General features: G+C 38.2%; 1 protein-coding gene across 10 annotated transcripts in view; it reads right to left on the bottom strand.

Annotated features, from left to right (window-relative positions):
* Window positions 1-13,689, bottom strand: part of RBM33 (RNA binding motif protein 33) — a 105,507-nt gene that overhangs the window by 54,072 nt on the left and 37,746 nt on the right. For 8 of the 10 annotated variants that reach the window (XM_075082355.1, XM_075082356.1, XM_075082360.1 and 5 more), the window contains exons 9-10: window positions 12,552-12,867; window positions 7,332-7,390 (exon numbers count right to left, since the gene is read on the bottom strand). In XM_075082355.1, the coding sequence (XP_074938456.1) occupies window positions 7,332-7,390; window positions 12,552-12,867 (375 nt within the window). The remainder of the gene's footprint in view (window positions 1-7,331; window positions 7,391-12,551; window positions 12,868-13,689) is intronic. The other 2 variants (XM_075082359.1, XM_075082365.1) reach the window with 1 other exon arrangement.

The following is a 13,689-nucleotide window of genomic DNA, read 5'->3' as shown; positions in this document are numbered from 1 at the left end:
AAGTTTCGAATCTCCCCTGCTTTCAGAGCCACTGAGGCAGAACAACTAACAAAATCCATACCTGATCCTTAGACTTGCCATAGACTACTCCATGGAAATATTATTACAGTGTTTATTGACCCAGTGTATCCTGGTGACCTGCAAGTCACTGATAATTAGAAACAGTTCTGAGGTCAGAACTAAACTGGATCGTGAATATCAAATTCAGGATTTCTACATTACACTCTAAGCTTGAAGGTGCAACTATAGTTAATTTAAAAATAATCTGAGAATGTCAAAGATAAATACATGTGACTTGGGGATGATGCCCCTCCCTTCAATGAAAAATGCTCAGATTGCTACAAAGAAAAAGTCAAGGAGCAGCCAGCTTTACAGAAGACAAATATTAGAGCTGCTGCTAACCTGGACTTCAATCTATTACAGAAAATGCCATTTCAGACCCAGCTATTTAGTAGTTAAATTACCTGATGCCTGATTTTTAACTCTGTAACTAAATGTCATTTTGAAGATGTTTTACACATCTCTGACCCTGCACAGACTTTGATGCAAGAACTTTACATATCCAGAACTCCCAGTGTGCCTGCAAGTACTACACGTGTTGAGTATGAAGGACTGAATGTTTTTTCCTTTTGGGTATCCTACCATCAACCCATAACATTCCTCTAAATTAACTCATTTTACTGTAAAAGGAAGTAAAACTTACTCTTTTATAATGAATGAAGCATTTTTTTTCCTTTCACATGCTAAAGAAACAGCAAGAACTGAAAGTGCAGAAGGTGAATGATACCAATTTATAGATTTTTTTTGTGTGATGACACAATCATACTGAATTATCTTTAAAAGGATATTTTTTCAGCTCAGTAAAAATACCTTAAGAGAACTATACTATCATCTAGGACTTTATATTGTTGTACCAAATACATTTCTGTCTCCATTCAGTGTTTAAGCACTAGATTAGGTTTACTGCATTGTAGTAAGAGAACAATTGGATGTTTTAATTGGATTTCTTTATAAGATGAGTCTTGATGTCTGCAAAATATCTCTTTAACAGTGTCTAATTAATGGCTATATAGCCATATGCATAACACTTTTTCCTCTGCCTCGGTAAAAATTTGTGCTTTGCTCACACAAGGCTTTAAAAAGTTCAAACTTCATTCATACAAATACATAAAAATCACAGTATCTTTGTATATAAATAAATAGCTATATCAAAACTTTTTCTGTGAGAGTGCCTGAGCACTGGCACAAGTTGCCCAGGAAGGTTGTGAAGTCTCCAGCCTTGGAGATATTCAAAAGCCGGCTGGACACAGTCCTGGGCAACCAGCTCTAGGTGGCCCTGCTTGAGCACGGGGTGGGATAAGATGGCCTCCAGAGGTCCCTGCCAACCTCAACCATTCTGTTACTCTGTATTAAGCATGTACTAAAAGCTGAGACTGAAGAAAACGTAGCATCATTACTGGGGGGAGGGGGGGAATCTACAACTCTGGTTTCCTTGGCAGAGTTAAATGGTATTTACTTAACAGAAAGGTAAATGACAATAACTATGAAATACAAATGCACAAGTTTTGTTTGATTTTAATAGCTACAGAGCATGTGCACACTGGAGCTAGCATGACAAGTTAAAGGGTTACTGCATTTAGAAACCATCTATTTCTTTCTTATTTAATAGCTGTTACCATCATGTTTAGCTGCTGCTGCTCCTCCTGCAGATGGGAATTCATTGATATGATTAAATTTGATGGTATGATAATGTATGGTAATCGTGATTAATCAGAAGCCCACTAGCAAATGGAGGATGTTGGGTATTATGTCACCTGCATTTTAAACTGCATTCCCTCTATGCCAGCCTGACAGTATTTGACAGCTGGAGGGATCTCATGGTGCATCTGCTTGCTACAACTTATAGATCTGATAAGAGAAGGTGCCCATCATTCCTTCACTATCTTAAGTGCTGTAATTATAGGGCTTTGCAGTCAAGTTGTGAAAACAGTAAGTGTTAAAACGAAAGCTTTTTGCTAGCTGCTGAACAAGCTCTGTCTCACATCTGCAAGGGCTATAATCTGAAAGAAATGTAATTTGATGCAGCAGTCTCATTCAAACATGATTTGCATGAAATGCTGTATAAAGCACTATCCAAGAAATGTCAATCAACACCACCTGATACCATGTATCCTGCTAAATGAAAACAAAATGCTTTCTACACTACCTGTGATCTGCCACTGCTTCACAGTAATAGAGTGAAAATTTCATTTACTGTTACTCATTACAGAAAAGCCATAGCTAAAGCAGAATAATTGTGAGGAAGTAGGAGAATCATTTTCACAAGTGGCTTTTTATTTCCATTAACAGTTTGTCTCCTACATACACACATACTGTTGCAAACATGTACTAGTTACTAAATATCATCACTTACTAAGTATCAGTTTAAAAACAACTGCTTGTACTCAGATGCAGGACTGTTTAAGTTGTCCTTACTGTGAGTAATGGAGAATATGACCCATGACCTTGTCCTTACTGTGAGTAATGGAGAATATGACCCATGACCTTAGTAACAGTTATTTAAACCCTTATTCACTTGTAGCAACTCACAACCGCATTTGAAACCATGGAAAATAATTTTACTCCCTCTTCGCCTTTCCCACAAACAGCAAACACTATTGCAAGGAGTTTTGTTTTCAAAAGCACCACAGATTTCTGCCTCTACATACTGCAAGATGTGTTTACATTAAGGGCACACCCACAGACCCAGGTACATTGTAACAGCCATTAAGCTGACCCGAGTTTGCTAAAATGGTGGTGTAGGCTGATCCAAGTCAGTCCAGGAGCCACTGTTGGGGAAAAAAGCAGTAAATCATATTCTAATGTACCTTTTATAATTAATTTGTACAGTACTAATACATTGTTTGTCTAAAAGAAATGTTTCAAGCAAGTGGCAATGAAGGAAAGCGACCTCTGTTCTGAGTAACAACTGGACACCTATTTAAAAACCTCACAGATTAAAGCATGAGGAGGTGTTTAAAAGCAGTTATGAGTGTCGAACAACACTTGAAAGCTCAGAATTTGTCAAATTAAAGCTTTCAGAAATGGTGGAAAAACTGAATCAACTGCCTTTCACAGCATCCATTTAAGGCAACACCTGACGTCCTGGAAATCAAGTGGAAGCATTTTGAATGGGAATATAAGGGAAGTTTACTAAGGTTTTTCCAGTTTAAGAAAGAAAAATCAAGTATTCTTTTGGGATAAAGATGATTTTGAAAAGAAATTGTAAGGTAAGTTCCAAAACCAAATCACATCAAAACCCCCTGGGAACTGAAAAGACATGCAATGTAGAATAATCAAAAGGGCCTGAGGACAAGTTGCCCTATTAAAGTCTTATTTTTATACTGAATAAAACATAATTTATGTTACACAATTCAACTGTTTCAGACTTGAATTCAACATTTACCTGAAAGGTACCCAGTGCACTAAGATATCCTATCAGAGCAGAAAAGCTTTGTGCATTATGAAGTATCAAAGCCTTCCTGACATAAATTAGTCAGGCAGACATTAGTGCCAGTTCCTCTCGAGCTTTGTGCCACTTCAGAATATTCCTAATTGCAGCTCTGAAACACAAGTTCACTAAAGTTAATAAAATGTGTCTGTGGGATGTACAGCTGCCCAGCTTGCACTACACCCAGGGCGTCAGGTTAAGGACAGGAGCTAATGCAGAATTTCCTGATTTCCTGAAAACTCTCCTGGATCAAGATACACAGCTGCGTTAACAGGCTCTGCTCTCTCAGCAGCAGTTCCAGGGCAGAGAGGGGGCGAATGGCCTCAGATCCGAGGAATTCCTCTCTTCTGCCTTGAGCAGCATGAGGCAGGTTCTCCAATGTCCTCTTCACTCCAAATGCCCCACTCCAGCCCCAGATTTGGAAGCTAGGGATTCTTCAGCCAGAAACGGTGAAGTACGTTGGCAGTAAAAACAACTTCCCTCTGCCCCACTCTATCCCAAAGCGAGTATGACAACACTCGTTCCACTTTCATGTGTCCTTAACACATGTAAGCATTACTTCAGTGTTCACTAAGTTAAAGAAATGATGTTTGAAGCATAAAGTCTTTATAAATTTTTCTTTGGGCAAACACTGAAATGTTTCAAACATAGAATGTGCTGGTGGACTCAGCATAAGGGATGAGAAGATCAGGACCATCAACTTAGCTCCCAGTTTCATATGAAGTAATGATCTGGCCTCTGTAATAGTTAGCAGCAGCCTACATATAAAGTGTTTAGAAACACCTCTTCCATTTTCTGTTTACTTTCTTCTTCCCTTGTTTTACCCCATCCTTCTTCATAGAACACAGGAGTCAAAAGATAAATTAGCCCAGATAAACAAGAGGACAGGAACCACAACGGTCCCTCTCATGTAACAAGAAAAACCACAGGCTCCATACCCGCACTGGGGCACCCGCAAGAATTTTGTCAGAAAACATGGGAAAAGTTCAGAATGCCTGTACAACTAGCTTATGAATAAAGTCTTCTGTTGCTGTCCTTCAGTCCCCAAAGCAGGCTGTTACTTGTGAAATACCAACTGTGACACTGAGCCCTATCCTGAAATATTAAGAGTTAGAACCAAGGTTAAGTGAATTTAATCAGTCCGAACTCCAAGCAGGTTCAATCCTGATCAGCGTTACCCTGATTCAGTACTACATTACTTCTTATAATTTAGAACTCACACCAATATGCTAACATGCTCATTACAACTTTGCTCAACTCTTCAATTACATCCTTCTGCAAAAGGCTGTAAGAATTAACCATTACATGGTTACAAGTCACTTCATTAGCCCTAAATTAATAACACCTGGTTTCCAATGGATTTACGACTTGCAATTGATTAGCTCTGATTGAAGCTCTTCCCATGTTCAGAGCACACACAGGCTCTGCGTGCCAAGAGGTTTCTCTCCTAGATAGGGCAGGCACTCAGACAGTTTTTCCTTCAGTTAGGGCACTAGCCACTTTTAGGTCTCTCCCTGGCAAGAATTTCTTCACCTTTAATGTTTCCACCTCTGCCAAATTCAACCAAAATAAACCACCCAGTTCAAAGTTAAAGGGGAAAGCAGGCTACAGATATTTAACTCTAACCCCACAGTTTTTTTTTTAAACAAAGCAATCAGAAAAATCAGTTGACTATTATCCTTTGATCAGGCAATCCTAAAACCAGGAGCAAATTCCAGTTATTACTTATCCAGAGATTCTTCCTACAATGAAGAAAAGGATGAATGAACTATAATCTGGAATACTTCTTTGATCTTTTTCAAATGGCTTGTCAAAGTTGTCTAACCATCGCTATATTGCTATAAGTCAACATTTATACATAAACAAGTGAATTATAACAGCACAAAGACATCTGACATGTAACAGAGCAAAAAAGGTAGTTCTGCAAGATAAAACATTCAAGTCGGAAAGTAAATTTGTCTTCGGCTCAAGAGCTAACATACTACATTTAATAAAACAAACATGAGATATGTACACAGTGACACTTAATTCCTAATCCTAATGTGACTGATAACCTATGCAAAATTTATAAAGTACTTCATCAGGGAAGTCCATATTATACCCATTTTATAACTCAGTGAGTCATGGAAAGATTAAGTAACTTTCTCAGGGTCATACAGCAGGTTCCTAGCTGAAGTAGGAAAAATCAACAGAAAAAACCTCAAACCATCACTCAGGGCAACCAAATCACAATACTGGATCCTCTTAGTTAAGCTAGCCCTCCTCCTCTTTATGAAAAAAGAATTACACTGGCTCTTTGCTAGTGCACTGCTTACGTAATAAGGCAGCAAGCAGTCAAGTATTTTCCTTCAGGCAAAGGCAGCAAGAGTCCTACCAAAAATGTTCAATCTATTTTATTCCCAATTAGAAACTGTTGCATGCAAGACAACTTGCAAAACCAAAAGTGAACAAATATTTTAATTTAATTTCAGTCAATTTAAAAAAAGATTGATTTGCAATTTTTCTACACTGATGTAAACATACTTCAAAGATGTCAATTACAATGTCTTTACAGATATTCTGTGCCCTCCAATTTGTGTTATTGGCAAAGCAACTTAGTGTCCAAGGAAAACAAGAGCAAGATACAGGTTTTCTTAAAAAAAAAAAAATTATTTAAAAAATGTTAATAAGGTCCCCACTCAACCCTAAAGGGTGCTGAAGAGAACTATTTCCTCAGAAAACTGCAGGCTTTTTAATAGAAAAATAGCTCTGGTTAAAGTGTTGATGATGAAATGATATAATGTGAATTTACATAATTAAACTGTGGTTTTACTTTCTTATACTTCACAGAATAAACCTGGCAATTTAAAAACTCAGTTACTGTATAAAATACGGACATCACAATTCCTCAGCTCCATGTCCTGGACAAAAAATATTCTGTGTCAAAAACAACCAGGTATGCGCATGGCAATCAAAAGTCACAGCAGGTTTCTGAAATCTGCTTCTTTCAAATACATCTGATCTCTGTGCAAGTAATTTACCGTGTGATACTACACAGATGTTCACAAACATCTTGTTTCCTCCCTCAACACTGCATGCACTAACAGAGGATAATTTTTGTGTGTTTTATTTGGGAAGCATAAGATATGGGTATTTATTTGAAAATATTTAACGCAATATTGCATGAACTATTTATACTTTTGCTTATTTTTGATACTCTGCAAACCACTTGAACTAAAAATTTAGGACAACAAAATTGTGAAGTGATGATCTAGAAGTATGTGCTCTGTGCATTCACAGAACTAAAAAAATTTATCAAGTAAAATTAGCCATGAAGCAGCTAGGTGCCTTGTTTGGTTTGCAAGTTAGAAACATAAGAGAAAGCAAGGTCATGCAATGCCATTCCCATTTTTTATATAAAAATAAGAGGACGTTTAAATGCCTGAAGTAATGATAAAAATGAAATTTTGCTCATTTTTACAATAAAAATATATACTGCTTTTTAAACTTAGGGATTATTTCAAATAGCCTTTTATTATATCAAATAAAATAAGGAGTCTATTTATACAGAAAGAGTCAAGTAATAAAACGAGGCCCATATTCCTTAAGACAAGATGCATTCATGCCTCTCCCACTGGAGAGACTGGTTCAACAATTTTACAGTTAAACAGAATTAATTCTACTCTCAGAAATCCATTGACCTTAAGCTTTTAACAAACATTTTCAACTGCAGAGTGTATTGTCAATATTTACAAATCCTTAAAATTATATTTCACTAGAACAGCTTTTATTTGCTATATTAATATTTCCTTGCAAATGTATGCTTATCCATATCAGAGAAGAAGAAACAGCTGCTACTCACAGGAAATCTCTGGGGTCCTACAGCAGGTCTTGGCTGGGCTGGAACTGGCAGCAAGGGCACTGAAACAAGAAGCACCTTTTAACACCATTTGTTTTACCTAACAGTTGTTGCTGTTATTTCCAAAAGCCGTTGCAATAAGAAGCCATGATTAAAATCTGCTACATTTACCCTCACGTGTCACAGTTCCTACAATTAACTTCAAGCAACCATTCCCTCCTTTGCAACATGCAACAGGGCAATTAGGATTCTCCTAGTTAATTTACATAATTTAATTCTGCATTTTCCAGAATTAAATTACTCCTTGTTGCAGGAAGGAAAACTAGAATACATATTCGGCCAGAGACGCCTCTTAAACAAAGCTGACAGAGACTCTAATGGTAATCTCATGTTTCAAATAGAAGGATACACGATTAATTTGCCTTCTCAACCTCATGCCCCTCCGTATCTGCTTGGTATCTCCCAGCCTCACCACCAACCTCCCACAACAAGCATGGGCTTCAGAGGCTCTATTTGTTATAAATCACTGTTCACAGGAGGATAACATGAGGCAGAGAGTGGCAGCTACAAGGAAGCTGGCCTTGCCACCATAACGGTACGTGCAACCGCGATCACTGTGTTGACCTCAGATGAAACAGTGCAATTTCATAAAGAATCACCAAGAAGAATTAGGAGACCCTCTGCCTCAAAAATAGCCTCCAAAATTAGGATTTCAGGGGCTTTAACCTGGATGACTTGTCCATACAATTGCATTTCAAAGAAGCAGTCACCAAAAAAAAAATCCCAAAACATTCACTTAGTAATATGGCATAATGCACAAAGTATCTACTGCTGGATCACCTCGGGGACTGACTCTCTATTTGAATCCCCAGTACAAAATGTAACGACAGATTTCCCATTTTCCAGTGCAGTTTCCCCCCCCTTCTTTGAGTCATCTAAGTGTTAAAAGTACAAACATTCAATGTTAAACAGAAGGCCTGGAGTAGTTAAATAAAGCATTTCAATTAAACAGCACTGATTGTGTTTGCTTATTTACTAAAAACTTTCAGTAAGTTTATTTTTCTTCAATTTGTTTTCAGCATTTCTGAAAGTGACAGAGTTAAACATCGACTTTGTAGACAACTACTGTATTACACTTCAGAGCAGGAAAGATGTTAAACACACCCAACTCCTCCCTGCTGCACTTCCCAACACGTAAGATGCCTCAAAAATCCTTTTTTCCTGGTAACTGAGGCACAAGAACTAATGCATTAGTGGTTATTTTTAGTTCATGTCAGTGTCTGGCTTCTCTCCACTTCTGTTAAGTACTTGCTGTTTACCAGTTCAGGGACTGACAGGGTAAACTAATTGCCCCAGTCTTTCAGCACCAAAGGATTGCGTGCAAACTTTGTATCAAGTTACATGAGAAAATTAGTTGGATAGTCTCATCTTGGCTTTTAATGAACATCTGTCGATATCAAACAGCCATGGACACCTGGAAAAAATTGACAGGGTGCTCTTGACAGACCTAGGACTAAAACAGCTCAGGTACTACAGGTCAGAGAGGCACTGAGAAGGAAAAAAAAAAAAAGAAATTGTGTAAAGTGGGAAATGTAGAGAAATGTCAACTGAACGGGGCACTTGTGTCTATTTCAGTATCCTGCCTCTGGCAGTAGCATGTATATATATTCCTATATTTTAAGCAAATGAATTTAATACTCATGAAGGACAGTAGTCCAAACCCTGTGCCCTTTCAATCCTTGAACACTTGCTGAAGCAGCAAAGAAGTCTCAAATAAGCATTCATTTCCCTGATGTCAAATCTTCCATAGGTTTGAAAAGTATGTTTCAAAATAATACATACCGTGTTGTTAGACAATATTTTAAGATTAAATTGCTTCTGGCTGTAAATTCTAATGCTATACCTGAAAAGATGAAGCAGCAATTCCCATATGGATTATTTAGGAGAATAACAACGTAGTTTTTCCCAAGACACCACACAGTTTTTAGAAGGTAAATGGCATACTTATCTACCAAGCTATCGTAAACTGCTCATTAGTTCATGTCAATTTTGGCAGCACCAGAGTAACCTAAAGTGGTTATTTGTGGTATAAACGTTAAGGGGAGAACACTCAATACCTGTATCAGAGGTTGAATTTCTATTTCACAGTACGTCTATGTACAGTCCTCCAGTACTTGTAAATTGATCATACTCATATTTGGACGTGCATTCAGCCAAAATTTACTACTTAAAACTCAAAACTAATTTACAGAATAGGACACAAAAGAGAAAACTATACAACAAGCAACTAAGAGACTTGAGATTCAAATACCACAAAAGGCACAGCTGAAAGGCAACTGAACGGTACCTGCAGCAGGTATGCGCAGAGGCTCACATAACCGTTTTAGGGGCTTTGATAGACTGAGTCCTCCTTAACCATTTATGAAGCTTCAAAGACTAAAACCAGAAGTTTATTTGAAACAAAACTGACTCAAAAGCAACTTTTTTTTGAACCAAGATTCAAGGCTGGGCAGGGAGATGGCAGCCACTGTAAGAGATCTGTCTTTAAGACAAAGGAATAAGCCAGCGATAGGATCCTTCAAGAGTACTTCAGCTCACTTTTAGGCTGAAGTAGCTGGCTCTAGAGTTCTATACATGCTATTTTATTCACATGAAAATTTCATAACAATTTACAGAATGTTTGAGTCTTTTAGAAAAGTGATATACAACACATTTCAAGACTAACTCAAAAAAATATAGAGAAAGAATATTTCTATGATTTGCAGTTAGAAAAACCTCGCTGTGCTGACAGTTGGAAGTATGTGAGCTTGATCCTGCCATAAAATTAGAGAGTAAAAAAAATGCCAGTCTACACTAAAACATGGCAGCACACCATTAGAATTACCAGAACCTACACGTGCCTATCATGCACTTCCAGACACGGCATTTTTAGCTTCCAAGCATCACATTTTCAACAACAGACTCCCCATAAACTTCGCATCTGATTATAGTCTCCAATGTGTAAAAACCCTCATGTATTTGGAAATACATTCAGCCAAGAAGGCACAAGACATCATCAAGAACATAAAGTCAGTCTGATCTTTCATACTTCCTGTTATCTTGAAATACATGATGCTGCATGTGAGACACGTCCTAATGTTGTCAACTACCAGCCTCTGCCTATTGGGGCCTCAAGCAGATGGATTAAACTGAGGAGGACTTTGTAAGAGGAAGTTTAGAACAGCTCTCCCTATGTTGGAGCTTGTCTACCGTTTGCCTGCAGTGACTGCTTAAAAATTCATCTTAATACGCAAATGCCATTAAAGATTTTAGAATTATGCTTATCTTCCCTGAAGATGACTACTAATTTCCTACACATTTTCCTTAAGTGTGCAAATGTATACTTTCATGTAACCTAACTGGCTAAGAGACTGAGACGGCCACTACTCTCAGCCACTGCAGAAGAGACGGCTTCCCGTACATGCTCTCTAATCAAGATTAAAATTGTACAGTGATTTAAAAGGTTGCATTTAATAGTATGCTGCACACCTATTAGCAGAAATATTCAGTAGTCTTGCCGAGGATTCCTTCAGTAAAGTGGACAGCACAAAAATATTTCATATGAACCAGCTGCCATCAATTCACACGGCAAAGATCTTCCTCACTGAAACACAGGTCTTACACCATTCAAAAAGAGATCACTCATTCCCCAGGACTGCGTACTCTGAGAGGACAACTAGGCTTACCAGGGAAGAAATGTATGTGCACACAAAGTCAGCAGGTATAAGAACTTAAAAAAAAAAAAAAGACTACAAATCCAATATTGAAGATCTAACATGCAGAAGGTACACAACTTTCTTAAAACGAGGATCTGCAAATAAAGACAGGAAAAAAAACCAAAAGACTATGCTCAAGATAAAGCAAGGCCCCTGGAACACTCACAGTGCTACAGAGCTACAGATGTAGTGGTAAGGCTGAGACAAGCCTGGAGCCACCTCATAATGTGAAAATAACTCAGACAAAAGGAAGAAAATATACTGGTATACTTTTGACATTAGGCAAAAGCAAAAATCCTCAGTAGTCATTGCTGGCATCAGCAGGAAACTTGTTCACCTAGATGCAGAAAGTTTGCTCACTGTTTCACAGGGGGAGAGCAGAGAGGCATCTAGAATAGTCTAAAAACAATTTTTGCTTTGAACAAAACAAGAACTGTTGCTTTGGAAATGTTAGGAAAATGCACAGAATCCAAGACTAAAGGACCTTTTGGACTGCTTCAAGATAATCTGTCCTGATACACAATTTGGTGGGAAGCACTGATTTTATTAGACAGGAAAAAGTGAAATAATCTCTGCAATGCAGCTACCGGGAAGCCGTCTGTGAGAAGCCTAATAGATCTCTATCAACTGGCAATATCCTACCCTGCCAAATTCCTACCTTTCATTGGTCAAATACATGAAGTAAAGACAGCACTGGCTTAGAGTTCTGCTGATATGAAGGGGCAGAAATACAGAAAACCTAATGGTAAATATGTAAAAGTATATTTGCATTTCTTCAATTTGTCTAGTCCCAACATAATAAAAAGTCAGATCTATATAGATGCCTTTTTCTTTATCCTCTTAGGGCTTAAATACTTCCCAAGTAAGTAGAAATGTTAACAGCTCTGTTGAGAGCTGCCCTAAGAAGCGTAGCCCAAAGACCGCTTGCGTTAAGTTACAGAAAATGCGTACTTGCAGGCTGCGAATCAGTCACAAACGCGGCACTGAAAGAACTGAGGGCATATATCTTGTCAGGTAGGATAGCAGCTGGTACCTTTCACAGAGCCATTACAGTGCAAGGAGTGCCTCAGTGTACTCTCACTGAAATAGGTGGGTGGTCATTCTGTGAATGCTTGGCTGAAGCTCAAATGTGGGAAATTATAAACTGCAGTACCTGCATAGTTTTGAAAACTGACATTTGCTACTTCAAAAATCACATTCTCTCTTCAGTTACCCTTTTTACTGCTCTTTGCAGGCTTTATGGTAGAGCAAAGAGAGACAATGAAGAAGTTGAAAAGCCTTTACTATGTCAGCTGGCCACAGTCCAACAACATTGTCTTACTTTAGGCAAAACATTTGTTTCAAGCTTAAGGAAAGAAATATCAGCCTGAAGCACATTTCCATGAAGTGATAAACAAATTTTTGCGTCCCTGGCAAAGAATAAGATGAGTCACACTTGCATGACTGGGAAGCTGTTCAGAAAGCTCACCTTGTACAGGCGTTACTACTGTCCCCTTGAAATGCGGATTTATGTGTATGTTCTTCGGTTGCTGAGGTGTCACTGGAGGTGGAGTCATCATTATTCTAGGCGTTTCTATCTGAGGGGGCATATGTAGCCCTGGAGGAGGAGAAGAATGATGCTGATGCTGTAAAGGAAGCAAAGATTGTAACTGTTGCTGCTGCTGCTGCTGCTGCTGCTGCTGCTGTTGTTGCTGTTGCTGTTGTTGCTGCTGCTGCTGTTGGTGCTGCTGGAACAGACTCCTAACAGGTTGCTGGTGTGTTGGAATTAACCTCTGTGAATGAGTCTAAAGTCAGACAAAAGAAGAGAGTCAATAGGCTTTAAAGTTAAAATATTCTGACATAAACCAGCACAAAACCAAGACCTTTGGAAAACAATTAAGGCCAAATATGAACAGAAAACAAATTTACCATAGCATCAACTGGAACTGTTAAGAACCATCAGCACAGGAAAGCAAAGGAACAATTGAAGACATCCATGTGAAGGAAAGGACAGAGAGCAAGAAAACACACAGGGAATGCAGACAATCATTCACTTATTTGTAACAGTGAAACTGTCTAGTTTTGTATGTAGGGTTCTGCATATGCAACTGGAAACTGTCATCAACTGCAATAAGGTATATGTGATGATCACTAGAAATCTGAGTCCTAGTATCGAAACAAATCCACTAGCTTTAGCCTCATGTACAGAAGAGCCTCTCTGAGAAAACAGACCTAACAGCAGTAAAAGTCAAAACAGATTAAGCTAGATTCTTACAATACCAGTGCAGCCCACCTATCCATACTGCTTGAAGAAAAAACTACTTTAAAGATACCTTTCAAGGGTACCTTTCAAACACAGAAGAAAGTCTCTTGCTGCTCACTCTCAAACACAAGTGGCCAAAATCAATTATAATTAAAAAATTATAACGTCTCTCTTTAGAGACATTCTTCTGCTTCTGAACTCACAGATACTATGTATCAGTCCTAGCCCAGTAACTTCCAAATGGAAGTGCAAGACGAGTCCCAAACAGACAACCTTTTAGTAACAAAGAAGTGACACATCATTTTTTTCAGCATCCATATACATAAAGCAAAGCAGCTACAGAGTATGCATAAGAAGATATTGT

Source organism: Phalacrocorax aristotelis, chromosome 2 (assembly GCF_949628215.1).
Source record: "Phalacrocorax aristotelis chromosome 2, bGulAri2.1, whole genome shotgun sequence".
NCBI lineage: Eukaryota > Metazoa > Chordata > Aves > Suliformes > Phalacrocoracidae > Phalacrocorax > Phalacrocorax aristotelis.
The sequence above is the reverse complement of the archived record's forward strand: the minus strand, read 5'-3'. Positions and strand labels throughout refer to the sequence as shown.